At 43.8% G+C, this 14244-nt stretch overlaps 1 protein-coding gene and 1 long non-coding RNA gene across 3 annotated transcripts in view; one reads left to right on the forward strand and one right to left on the reverse strand.

Moving 5' to 3' along the window:
- Positions 1–2012: 2012 nt before the first annotated feature.
- On the reverse strand, positions 2013–11873 carry LOC131086657 (uncharacterized). Of its 2 annotated transcripts, none has more exons than XR_009114778.1 (3): positions 11613–11873; positions 6416–6602; positions 2013–5982 (listed from the first exon to the last, which is right to left on the reverse strand). It is a non-coding gene; the product is annotated as an uncharacterized LOC131086657 (long non-coding RNA). The 2 variants fall into 2 exon arrangements; XR_009114777.1 differs by lacking the exon at positions 11613–11873 and adding an exon at positions 9620–11404.
- Positions 11874–12030: 157 nt separating this feature from the next.
- The window catches only part of RNF11 (ring finger protein 11), a 30572-nt gene continuing 28358 nt past the window's right edge, over positions 12031–14244 (forward strand). The window contains exon 1 of the mRNA XM_058029742.1: positions 12031–12243. Coding sequence (XP_057885725.1) covers positions 12121–12243 — 123 coding nt within the window. The 5' untranslated portion in view covers positions 12031–12120. The remainder of the gene's footprint in view (positions 12244–14244) is intronic.

The raw sequence follows: 14244 nt of genomic DNA on the forward strand, positions 1-14244 counted from the left end.
AAGGACATGATGAGTTATGTATTTCCAGGGTCTGCTCTATATCAAGGAAACACAAACTATATTATTTTGCTAATACATGTTTTATGTCAGTATCAGGGATTGTATTTATGTTCTCATTACATGATTTCCTAAATAACTGGCCCATTAAAACCATTGTTTGGGATGATTACACAGTGCTTTGTAAAAACATCTGTAAAAACAGATTCCTAAAGGTAACTCTGAAAATCTCTAAATGCAGACCAGGGTATGTCCACAGGAATGAAGGAATCTTGGAAACTGCAACTCTAGAAGACAGGAATTCTCAATTTCATTCTGTTGTTAGTGTTAAGATCTAAAGATAGCAGATTAATTAGTATTCTATTTAACTCACAGATAACCTTTTGTAGCAGTAACATCCAGCTTATAAACTTCCACAGTTTCCAAAAGCACTCCACATGGTTTCAGAAGCCAAAAATCCAGTTCTCCCTAATGTATTCCTGAGAACCTTCCACTTCCTCTGCAGCTGCCACAGTGTAACTGTGGACAATACACTTATGTATTGACAACACACAAATTTTCTGTGGAAAAAGGTCCATAGACTTTCCAGTGGGTCCTCAGGCAGCCTAAAGCAATGAGATGGTCTATCAGATTTGTTTGTCTTGGCAAGGAAGACAGCAACCTTGTTCTTGAAAAATCTACATTTAGTTCCCCATCTATAAACAATTTTCATCAGTTCTTCCATCTGCAGTATAAGTCTTTGTTTGGCAAACAATTTGCAATGTTTCTTGTTATACATGTCAAATTGTTTCTGTTCTGCATGAGCTATAATGATTTAAAGGACCAAAGTTCCATGTGGTGGAAGGAGTTTGTTCCCTCTGAATCCAGGGGTACCTTTACTGCCCTGGCTGGTCCATGATTTCTTTGCATTTCTTACAGTCTGTGGCTGCAGAAAACAGGAATAAAATTCCTTCTCATTAGTGACATAGCAGTGTATGAGCCAACACACAGTCTAGCTAATGTCCTTTTACCTTCTGGAATAGTTTAAAGCAGGATGCAAAATATTCTTGCAAAAATATACAAAGTCCTTTCCATCCACTTTCCTGTAAAGCCATGCCAAAAGCCCTGGGAAAGCCTTTTGACTCCAGCCTACATGCTCAAAAGAAATCTGGGAGACTGGCAAAAACCCACAATATAATTAGGACAATGCTGGGACCCAGATTAACATTATGGAAAGCAAACACCTTTCATACCACTCCCAGCTCTCACATATCCATGCTTGAGGGAGATTAAAATTCAGATTCTCGTGAGCAGAATAGCTCTTCCCAAAACAACACTAGATTGGCCCAGGTGGCCACAACCTGCACAATTTTTCATGGACTGATTTTAAACTGCCTCATGGCAGCCTCAGTCTCAGAGATGTTGAATATCTTTCTCAGCTTTTTCCAATGCAGACCAGATGTTCTATTGTGATAATTCTCTCATGGGCCTTTTCCATTTTGACTCTCCATCAGCTAGGAATCCAAAGAGACACTACTTGAAAAACAGGAACCATAAAAGAGCCAGGAACTTATAAATTAAAACATAAACATTAATTTGTTTTCCAAAATACAGATGTCTTTTGTCAGTTCAAGCCTTGATCTCTCCACCAGTTAAAGGCAGCAGTTGTTCTGTGGAGGCATGCACTGGAAATTAGCCAACGGGCATTAACTTTTGGTTCTGATTGAACTGAGGAAAATTTGAAACAGAAACACAGAATTAAAAGTTGTGATAGCAATTATTGCCTGATAACATTTTAAAACTGCTCATGACAATACCAGAAGAAGTGTCCTGCCATAAGGAACTGTAAATCACGGAACCTTTTTGGACGAGGCTCAGGAGAGATTTGGGATGTCCTTGGTGACAGCAGGGCTCTGTCCTTCTCCTCTCCTGGCTGACACAGGGACCAGGATCCATCCCTGGGGAAGGGGATCCTGTGGTGGTGACAATGGGACCACAGCAATCACAGCTCTGGACAAAGGACTGGGCTGGAAGAGGAAGGGACACAAGACAGAGACAGCTTTAAAGGAACAATTTTATACATCACAAACACAAGTGCTCAAGGTTCAACTGCAGGGATTTAATTTGTATTGGCATAACACATCAAGCCTTGTTTTCAAATGGCCCCACTTGATATATCAGTATCATTACATCTCTTAACATTTTCATCTCAATAAAAATTTGAGCATATTTAAAATAGCAGAAAGGCTATAGGCAACCAAAGAAAACATCTATAAAAATGTGCATAATAAAGAGACAAGGACAAAAAATTACTTTCTTTTTTTAACATGACCTACATGTGAACTAATTTTTTATCTTTAAAAAGTAGCAATTCACAAGTCACACCTCTTCATTCCCTTTGAAATCAATTTTATACACCTACACAATTCTCCTGACAGTGGATTACTGCAGGTTTACACTCAAACTTTGAGTTTCCAGTTCTGCTGTATTCTCTTGAAAAACATCTATGACAGATAAATACTACTGTGCAACTTTTAGCAAGGAACCCTCTGCAACTGAACATTTTATTGTACCTAAGCAGGGAAGGTACAACAAATTGCTCTTGATGAAATCAGTTCCCTTCCTTCTCATATGGGCATAAACAAACACCTGTAATTTATAACACAATCCAATCCAAGAAGTATCACTGAATGATACCCTTTTCTTCTACTCCTTCAGACACTTTGCTTTTACCAATAATTACTTTTTTTAGAGCTTTCTGCTCAGAATAAGGCAATAGTCTGTCCTTTACACCAAGACTTGTCTTTTGTCTGTACTACAATGCACTCACCTGGTGGAGCAGGGATTGAGCAGCCCTTATTCCCTCCCTCAACACTGCTGGAATAAATCCTTGTTTTCCAACACCCTTTCATGACAAACTTTATATCTTCATTTTCTTTCCCTAGGCTGCAGCTCCTCTAGATTTCCCACCACACTAATATCTGTCTGTACTCCTCCTGCTGAACTGTTCTTGCTTTATTATTTAAGTGCAGGGAATTCTAAGTAGCTGTTCCCACTTCATCTGCTCTTCCCTTGAGGGGTCAACCAGCATCTGCTGTTCTCTGTCTGCCCTGGAAGAAACAACTTCCACAGAAAGGAGCTGCAGAGATCCTTTCATGGATTCACTTCACACTGAGAAAGATTTTGATTTCGATTGCACATGCTGGTTCCAGCAGAATTTGCTCTCAGGCAAAAATTGTAGTCCTGTATATTGCTAAAGTTTTAATATTCTCTCCTTTAAGGAGAAGACTTTGGAATATACATTTTTCTCAAAGGTTTTGCACTGGTTCAGACAATTCATCAAACATGCCTTTCATCAAAAATGTAGAATTCTGTTCCAAAAGACTATGAGAAGCAAAAGGAGTCAGATATTTCTGTGATTTTTTTAGTAATATACTGATAATGTGCATTTATAGTTGTACCTGTTAGCTTATTAAGGAAGGTGATTTTTTCAGATCTATATATGTTATATATGAACCATGTATGAAATTCTCAGACTACAGAATGATTCATATCTAATTATTTCAATATGAAAGAAACAGTTATTTTAAACTTAACTGTGAAACAGCAGATGTACACTCACTTCTAAGGATAATTTTAAATAGAAAAATGCATTGTAATTGGTATTAAAAGTGAAGATTCATCCAGACTGCTGTTGGTAAGGACTAAGAAATTATATACTGTCTTTGCAATGACCAAATTCTGAACTTCTGCCTCTGTTAATCCCCTTGCTCAGTCAGACACCCACGTGTAGGAACAGCAAACCCCTCTCCTGCTGCCATCAAAGGGGCTGCAGTGACACCCTGTTCCCATGCCAGAATCTTCTTTACTCTCAGCATCCCTTCCAAATAAACCACTCCAACAGGACATTCCCTGGATGCATCACCTTCACAGGAAAAGAAGTGGCCACAGTTTCAGTGGGAGGTGTTTTAGTTGGAGGCACTTCTGCCAACCTTTCCCTAGATGTCGCCACAATTTCTGGCTCCTTCATTACAGCCTTAATTACTACACAGAAAACTATCACGAAGGTTCCTACTTTCTGCATATGAAAGAAACAGAAACTATCATAGAGCAACCCAATTTCTTCAGAGCAACAAAAAGACATTGTAATTATATGTATTATTCTATTTAATAGAATATATCTAATATATCCTACCAAGGTCACACTGAAACCTGAAATTAGCTTTTATCACAGGCTTGTTTTCACACTCTTTACTTCCTCCTAAGTGTGTTGACTCACTGAGTCTGGAGCTGCTGACCTCATCCACTACTTTGTGCTGAAACAAACAATCTCCTTAAGGATATTTCCAAAGTTTCCAGATTCAGTTTTCATGCATACTTTGTTATTCTTTCTCTCTTAACAAATTTTTTTCAAAGGATGTTCTTCTGCCCTTATATGATTTTGCCACTTAAAGACTCATTTGTACTATCCAAGTACTACAGGACTCTATTTGGGGAATTCAAGGCAGGGTTCAGGTTTGTGTTTTAGCTGATTTGGACTTAAAACAGGCTTCTGAGGGCACCATCCTTAGTTCCACCCCAGTGTTGATATCTCTCTGCAATTCTCAATTTCTTCCTGTGGAAATAGTGTTTGGAAAGCACATGCTGATTTCTACACATGAATGAAGTTTCCATATTTTCTAGAAACATGAAGACTCTCCAATTTGTTGCAGAAACTACCAAAATATCTCCATATTTTCTAAGTATTTCAAATTTCAGCTGTGCTGAAGTAGTCATTGATTGGTTGTCCACAAGATGGGGCTTCTACAACAGAGATCTTTATATCCAAATTTAAGATCCTGATGTAAAACCTATGCATGGCACCACAGCCGACAGGAACACACTTTGAAATTTTGGCACAGGAATGGTCCTCACTGCATTCTTCATTTTTCACGTAAAAACAACATTTCCTCAGGAAATCAAAACAGCAGCAAGTGATTTTATCTTGTCCTTAACCCTTGCACATTGCTGGTGTACAGCTTGTAAGCCAGAGGCAAAATGCTCCATTGCAATCACCCTGAGTCTTGCAGAGGTTCTGTGCAGTCCCCATGTCTAAAGGAGAGTTTGTGGAGCAGCACACTGACCAAAACACCAAATGGTGTGCCTGTGGCTTTTGAGCCATTTTCTAAGCCAATATGCAGCCTCCAGAATTTCTGAAGCAGCCTGCAAGTCCACTGCTAAGATGATAAAGCCTCCAAATAAAAGTTAAAGTAGCTCCACAGAGTGTGCAATTTTTGTAAACTTAACAGAAAGAGGGAACAGTTTGCTGTCACAAAAACTGACTGTAGGTATGCACTTCACAATAAAGGAAAAGAAAAATAATTTATTCTTAGACACAAAAACTTCAAAACATTATAAAAAATAAAAAAAGAATGGACTTACAGTACCTTTAGCTGTCTTGTTTCACTGTGATGTTTGTTTAAACAGTATGTTCTGCTAAAAAAAGCTTTTTTCCTCTTTTGTCATGTAAATAAACAGGCAAGGTTTTCACGTCTTATAGGAATCTCCACACACCCAAAATCAGAACAGACTAAGGAATTGTACAATTACCTTTTGGTATTCCTTCTCATACTGTCAGATGTTTAATTTATGATAACTTCTGTTTTCTGCATGATATAGTTGTTTTCTAGAATTTTTTTCAGGAAGCACAGTAGTGTTTGAGCATGCAAAAGCAAATACTGGTACAAATTTCCAGCCTGTCTCTCCAAGAGGAGGCTGTACAAACACAGACTAATCAAAAAGCAAAACTAAATGTTTAGAAGAAACCTTTCTGGCCAGAGGATAAAGTGAATTTCCCAAGGGCAGTCATTCACAACCACCTGATACTTTTAGTACAAAATCTTCAATGGTTCCTTCTCACATTCCTTCTGGTCAGTCTCCAGTACCTTGTCTGCTGCAATCCAGCTAAGCTGTCACAGAGCAGAGCTTCAACAGGAAATGCAGAATTGTATCCTTCAGAATAATCACCTGCAGAAGCATAAAATAAGAAAATGTGAGTAGGCAGGAATTACACAGAGAAGGACAGGAAGTGACAGGAGCTACAAAGTGCAGGCAATGATGTGTTGGAAAAAGGAAGGACACTAAATTTGATCAATGGCATTTTTGTACACACTAAATAATATTCCTTTATTAAACACTGAGGTTTTAATTGGATCACTCTGTGCAGCTTGGGGTGCCATGCTCACTGGAAAAGTGGACCAAAGAAGGAGGCTGCAGGACAGTGAAACACCTCAGAGAATAACAAATCATGATCCATAAGGAAAAACTGAAACAAAGCACTGTAACAGTTTCCAGATATCTAAAATTGCTTTAACAATACAAACAGAATACATAATAAAGAGTTTGGCCTACAGCAATCTTAGGAAATTTTGTGATGCAGCAAGGAATTAGAACACAGTACCTGTAGCCATCACTCAGTATCCAGAAAGAGTTTAAACTGTTTTCTGTCAAGGAATGACAAAGACTTAGGTGATCTTGGACTTGAGCAGAGTTGCCAACCAGAGTTGACAGGTCACACTCCCTAGGTTCTCATGAATCTGTTCAAGTGTCATTTTATCACTCTGATATTGCAGAAGACCTACAGTTACCTACATGAAGAAAACAGAGATTTTAGGCTACAGGAAGAATGGTGAAAATGAGGAAAACAGGAAAAGTATGGAGAAGGTGAACAAGAGGTGTTTTAAATTTTGCAGCAGAATGCATCAACTCGGTCTCAAAGAATTACAAGCACTTTGGATACCACCTTACTGTTGCAGAGAACTGGAGGAACAAGAAGTCTAACAAACTGGCTTCTGGTTAACTGTGGATAGAGTTCACTCCTTGCAAATTCAGGAAATGCTCAAATACAGCAAAAGGGGAAGCTCCAATTCAAATTTAAAATTGAAATTTAAAACATTGATTTCTGGGTATTGACTAACCACCACCTGTTGAAAGCCAGCCCAACACTTGTGTCCCAAAGTCTGTCAGGAGGACAGCTGAATGTCACACATGCTGAATGTGACATGTCAGCATGTCACACTCTGCTCAAGCACATCAGTTTTCCTGCAGGAATTGTGATTTCTTAGTGCTCTGCTATTGGCAACGTCCCCACCCATCCTATTTACCCAAATTTTTACCTACTGACATCTTTTCTCCCGGCATTTTCTGAGGATATAAGGAAGAGTGAGAATCAAAATAACACAGCAGTAAAGCATCTGCTGCAAATCACCTGAGAGAAACAAAACATCATAAAGCAGCCAGGAACCTTTTGGGGTTATCTCCATCTAATCTACTGCAACTAAAACCATTCCTGAGACATGTGACCTAATCTGCCTTTCAAAGCCTTCAGCAAATGAGATTCCCAGATAATCATTTTCACTGCCAAACAACATTTTCAGTTTGAAATGATTTCCTAAGATCTACTTTAAATCTCCAAGTCCTTTTGGCCTAGACCCACTGAACATAAAGAAAAACTGATTCCTTCTGTCTGCAGAGAAAAAATTTTATATATTTGAAAGATCATTACCATTTTTCCCAACACCTTCCTTTTCTTCAGACTAAACAACCCCAATTCTTTCAATCTTCCCCCTTAGATCATGTTTTATAGGTCTCTGATCATTCTTGAAGTTGAGACTATGGCAACATGTGGTACAGGGAGAAAAAGAAAAATTGATTCCTACACAAAATTCCCCAGGAAGCTGGGTGACAGAGGGTTTGTTTGAAGAAGTTACTTTTGTATGATGACTGTCTGCTTTGTTGCTTGGGTGTTTTAGTCCCAAAATACATGTTTTTTCTGTTCTTTGTGGCTCACAGTGCAGGTGCCCCAGTGCACAGAATAGGCAGGCATTACATTCCTCACTGAAAAAAACATTTTGGACCTGGGGAAAACTGTTATTATGGAAGGCAAGTTATTCTTGCCAGTCATGGAATACTTCTCCTTACCAAGATGGTATCTGGGATAAATTGATATAAGTGGCATATTTGTGATACTAGGATAATTCAGGCAGAAGTTTAAGTAATTTTTAGAAACATGAGTAAAATCCTGCATCACAAAGTACATTTCAGGGAAATATATTAGTTCCATAATTGCTTTCTAGTGATGCATTCACTCTGTCTCAGAAAGCAATATGCAGTTGTAACATACACTGAGAAACGTCTACAGTTCAGCTAAAATCAACAAAACTAAAAATAATCATGTGCATTTTAGAAGATGCCATGTCCTTTATAACCAGATAAATTAATTCCACCATCCTCGTAATCAGATTCACATACATAATGGAAGAATGTAATTTACTTCCATTCTCCAGAGGTATACAAAGCCTTTTTCTTTTTTCCTTCCTTCCAGAAAAAGGTTTTAAAATTGCATTGTGTTCTATTCACCAACATTACCCAAGCAAACAGAGTTATCTCTGAAGTTCTGGGTACCATGGCATGGAAAGATTGCTCTCAGAAGTCAACTGGGCTTCTGTGTATGAATTGGGAAAACAATCCTATCCAGAAGAAAGATAAGACCTAATGAGAGATGATAAGTGCTGGGAAAATAAGCTTGATGGAAGAAAAGGAAGTGAAAAAACTTTTCCATGCTGAGGACAGAAAAGGTCTTTCAAAAACTTTTGTTAAGCATGACATATTAAACATATCCAAAATGTCGTCCAACAATAACATGAACATGGGTCACGTAAAATGGTGTTATCAAAGGGTCTTTCATCTAAAAATTAGGCAATTTATGACGTTAATTTTGTAGAGGAACTCCTAACAAGAAGGACTTTTTATGTCCTCAGTGAATTTTAGATTTTTAACTCAAAAGGAAATGGATTGTTTAGTAAAACAGTTTATCACCTCTGGCTACCTCATATGAGCCTTAAGAATACATCAATATGCCACTTGCTTCCTCTCATATCAAAAGTCTGCAAAATAAAACATAAACTTGTCTGCATAGTTTAAAACTCTTTTTCTTGAATTTCCGTTCTGTTTTGAAAGAGAGATTTCACTCAGAGGATGGTAGCTGCCAGAAGGTGGTGAGGACAGACCCATTGTTGTATTGAGGTGTACCAGAACATGAATTCTGTACACTGGCAAACTTCAGAACATAAACCTTTCCCTCTGACAACAGATTACAGCCAACTGTTTAAATGTCTAGAGGTGAGAAAAGGTTTCATTGACTTGTGTTGCCAGTTCTGCATTGATATTAGTCTGACACAAATTTTTGTATTTGCATGATCTTTTCCATCTGTAGTATTTGTGCAGCCCTAAACCACCACATGAATTTTTCTTCCTCTATAAGAGCATTTTAAGGCTTTAGAAAACCCATTCTGACTGTTACTTGTTCCCCAAACTAAGCAGAGGAAGTAAAAACCAGAGAGAACTGAAGTAAGCAGCTAAACTGCCCTATGGTTGTGCTAAAACAAAGAAACCACACTCATAAATCCCATCCACTGAGGACCCACCTCTCTGTTTCCTCATCCCCAACCTGCAAAAAGTGTGGTAGCAAAAGGAGCAGGATCACAGCTACACCTCAGCATATACAAGGAGACGTTTGTGAACACTGACATTTTTCCATTTTCCATCTCCTGGACCTTTGTACAACTTTGGAGCCAGTGGTGCAAAGCCACTATTAATGACCTACCTGACATAACAGGAGTGAAAGGCTGGGAACAGCAGTGCCTTCAACCACCCCTACTCCAAAGAATCCAGCCGTGACTGGTAGCAGCTCTTCCCCTTCAGAGCTCTCACAGGTGCAGTCTGTCTTGCTGCAAGGCCAAACATGAACCTCTGCTTCCTCTTTGGTCTCTGGGAGTCCACCATGAAAAGCAGGTCTCTTCTGGCACTTGAAAGTCTGCATTTTTTAAAACAAGCCCAGATTTGGAGCATCCTGTACCTAGTAAGAGGAAAGTTGTAACTGGGATTAGCAGCTATTCCTTCTGGAGATTGGCCTCAAGGTAAATAAATGCAACATCTCCACCATGAGATGCAGAGGAAATCCCACCTATGTCCCGACTGCATGTCAGGATGAGACCAGTTTGCACTCTGGTTTCCAAAGAAAGGCTATTCTGGCACATCAGGGAGGCACCACAGGTTTCCATAGGACCTCCTCACTGTGGAGGATCAAACCGTGATCCCAGCCTCACTCACAGCACAGTGTGGTTTTCACTGAACTACATCAATGACACAGGCCCAAGCCTCACAGAGAAAACAAAACATGAGAGAACAGCTCACTCAGTCGTTTAGCTGCCCATAATCTCCTTCCCAATGGTGCCACTGCACAACTGACAATACCAGTGACAACGCTGGAGTTTCATCACCAGGTTCTCTCAGCAGACAGATGTGACATTGCCTTAACCTTGAAATCACGGCTGGGTGAGGCAGTGGTTCCCTGGATCCCCTCCAACAATTGCTTGCCTAATTCTATTAAACCAAGCCAACAGACTCATAGGACAAACACCCAAATGAGCAAGCCAGGTACAACAGTCATTATTTACAATGCACCATTGCAAAGCCTCTCTATCTGGAGCAACACTCACAATCCTGCCCCATTTTCAGTTTCAGTTTCCTTGAAAAGCCTGAAACCGTGTTAGAACACCATAAATGGCAGCAATCATAGGCTTTTCACCAGGGTTGTTTAACTTAGCCATTGATAAGCAGCAAAACAAACCACCCTAAACAGTAATAAAATGAAATCTATAAGAATGAGCTCATAAGGATAATCAGCAAAAACTCTGATCCCAGACTGAGGTCCACCAGCAAAAGTTGTGGAGACAAATATGTCACTGTGACCAACAGGTCTGGAGATACTGTGACCCAAGAGGTGCAAAGCAGGCCCGAGCTGCATCAGCAGAGAGCTCGGTGATAAGCAGCAGCCACGCTGTACTGCTTTACAGACTGGACTTTGCAGCTGCTCTCATCTGCACCACATTTGCTTCACCTTAAAAAATACTTCACTTTAAAAATTGGATTTACAAGTATTTTCCATGGTGTGAATCTGAAGGCCAAGGACGCATTTTGAGGAACCAAAGGACCATCGTATATTCCACTCTGTGTGGGGCAGTGCTGGCACACTAAGACAGTGATACAAGGGCATCCACGGTCCTCAAATTTGCATTTATCAGTACTTAGCTATACTTATATCCAAGTAAGGATATATTATTATGAAGAGGAAAAAAAGGAGCTAAATATATGGCTTATTGGAATACCTGCTCATTGCATATAAAACCTTTAGAAACGCAAAAGCCAAGTGCCTGCTGCTGGTTTTGCTCCACTCTGGTGTTCACTGCCCTGTGCCTACACTGACCGTGCCCCTCGAGTCACGCCAGCGACCAGCATGGGGAACCCCTTCCCCGCCTGAGGAACCCCTTCCCTGCATGGGGAACCCCTTCCCTGCATGGGGAACCCCTTCCCTGCCTGCGGAACCCCTTCCCTGCATGGGGACCCGCCCGCGGGGGAGCCCCTGGGAAGGTCCCTGGCCCCGCACAGGCCCCTCAGCCGGGCTGGCCCGGGCGCTGCGGGGTCCCCGCTGCCATCCCGCCCCGTCCCGCCCCGCCGGGCCCGAGCGGCCGCCGGCTCCGCCATGCCCGGAACACAAACAAACACAGCGCTCGGGGGCGGAGCGAAGCGGCTCCCACCATTTTGGGGCCGGGGGAGCCCGGCAGGCGGCTGGGTCCCCCATCCCGTCCCGTCCCGCCTCGTTCCGTCGGGGGCGGGCAGGGCTGTCCCCGCGGCGGGGCCGGGGGGCGCGGAGCCCGGCGAGGCCCCGCGGCTGCTCCCCGGGCCCGGCGGGGAGGGGTGAGAGGAGGAGCCAGGGCGGCCCGTGCGACAAAGCCCAGTGCGCAGGGAGCTGGTGACCGGGAAGCAGAACCGCGCCGGGCAGCCGCGGGGCGGGCGGACCCACCGGAGCCCGCTGCCCCACGGGGGGTGGGAGGCCCGTCCTGCCGCCCCCCCGGCTCGGGGGTCGGCGCGGCTGCGGAGCGGAGCGGGAGGCGGCCGGGCTGCAGCTGCTAAGCCGCTTAGGGCCGGGGCTGGCATGAGCCTCCCCGGCGGGGCGGCTGCGGGCTGCGCGCTGCGGCGGGGAGGCTGAGGGCGCGGATCCGGAGCGGCAGGAGGCGGAGGGGGGGCCGCGCTCCCCCCGGGAAGATGGGGAACTGCCTCAAGTCCCCCACCTCGGATGACATCTCGCTGCTCCACGAGTCCCAGTCGGACAGAGCTAGCTACGGAGACGGGGCTGAGCCGGATCAGGAGCCGCCGCCGCCATATCAGGTAGGGGAGGGGGCGGCAGCGGGGCCGGGGGCAGCGGGGCCGCGCCGCGGCTGGCGGGGGTCGCGGGGCCGCTCGCTGGGGGCCAGCCCGCACCGCCCCGGGGGCCGCCGCCTCCCCGCCGCCGCTCCGGCGCTGGGCGGCCCGAACCTCTCCCTTTCCGCCCGCACGTAGCGCGGGGGAAGCCGCTTTGTCTCGGCCGGTGCCGGCGCTCCGGGCGGGCGGGAGGCGCGGTGCCGCCGCGGGGCGGGGGGCGGAGGGCAGGGGCCGCCCGGCCGGTGCCGCGTCCTTTGTTGCCGCCGGCGGTGACATCACCGTCTGGCGCGGGGACGCTCCGGGACGGGGACCGCGGGCCCTGCCCGGGCTCTGCCCGGGCCCGCTCTCTCCGTTCCGTATTTTTAGCAGCATCTGATCCCCGCTCAGTAACTCCCCCGGTGCAGGAGATCCTGTTTCCCTCCGTCCTGTGGGGCACCGGCGGGGAAGTGTTTCCCATTGTTCGGTGGGTTTCTTGTTTTTTTTTTTTTTTCCCTGTCTCTGAGAGAATCTGTTAATTTACATCTTGATGACGAATCAAGGGGGAAAGAAGGAAAAGGCCCGGTATTTGCTTTGGTGGCTTTGCTGACAGCGGAGGATAGCGCCGATGTGGAGGGGGGATGGAGACGGTGTGAATGCCTCAGCTTGGCCGCCTCTGGAAGGGATGGACACGGAAAGGGAACCTGAACTTGGGGTTGCACTTGTCTGTCCCCGGAGATAATCCACCCCCACCCACAGAAATATGTACTGACCTAAACAAGCGGTCTGCAGCATTCAAAAATGAAAAGGAAAACCATCCAGCGGTAAAGCTGCACATTCTGTTCAAGTTTTGAAAGTATTTTCCTGTCTGGGATAATAGCATACATACCAGAGGCATCCGTAGAAACGGCAGTAGAGACACATTCTGGGGGGGTGACTTGAGAGCTGTATGTTTTCTAGGATGGGAGTCATTCCCTAATTGCAGACCCTGCTGTATAATTAACAAAATTGCAGGAAGTATTTAACCGGACAGGCGTGTAATCTACAAATGCTTTAGCGAGTTCAAGAATTCCACCCTGGTAGGAGCCCCGAGAGTGCTGAAGAGAAGCCCTGCACGTAGCAGCCCTTGCTGGTGCCCTGAAGCTGCACTGATGTTTCTTGGCAGCGTGTGCCTGATTGTTTTGTTTGGGTGCAAAAGCTGAATGCCAGAATAAATTCCGTGATGTGAGGAATTTTTGTGTTCTGATTTCTGAGCTATGTCTGCTGAAGTCCAGTCAACAGAAAGTGCCTGGTGGCAGATCAAGCTTTTTAAAGGTTGTGTTGTTCTAAATTAAGCCTGAAGAGTCCATGAGGTTTAGAAGTTCATTGAATTTTTGTCAAATCAGCATAAAAAGTTTGACTGTTTGTGCAATTATTGCATTTATATCTGTGACTCTAGGAAGACTTGTGGACGTTTTTGTTGTCATGTTCTTCCCTTTGAAAGCAACCTGTTAGCTCTTGTAAGAGTCACCAGTCAGGTTTATGCCTTATGCAGGCCTTCTAGTGTGGATGTTGGCATAGATAAGGACTCTTCCTCTGTGGTCAGAGGTTTTTAAAATTTTTAGATGAAAAAAAAAAACTTGTCTGTAAGTGTGGATGGTTGACTGAGAACCCGACAGACAGTGAAACAAATGTGCCCACAGGTGTCTATTATGGAATAAGTGCATTCATAGCAAACCTTCCTGTGCAGCATCAGGTGATGTGCCCACAGGCACTTGGCTTTGTCAGGCATCACTGTCTGTCCTGGAAACTCCTCCACTGATCCTGGCAGCTCCTAAAGCTTCACCTTAGGGTAGCCTTTAGTGTTTCATAGTCAAAATCAAAGCTACTCTTTCCACAGGTTTTGAACCACAATGGATTGTGACTTAAAAAAAAGATAGGCCTTAGCTACAGTATTATGCAGCATTTTGTGCACTTAAGAGGTTGGAGGGATTTATAATTTTAAATTAGTTA

The sequence above is a fragment of the Melospiza georgiana genome, chromosome 9, assembly GCF_028018845.1.
Source record: "Melospiza georgiana isolate bMelGeo1 chromosome 9, bMelGeo1.pri, whole genome shotgun sequence".
Taxonomy (NCBI): Eukaryota; Metazoa; Chordata; class Aves; order Passeriformes; family Passerellidae; genus Melospiza; species Melospiza georgiana.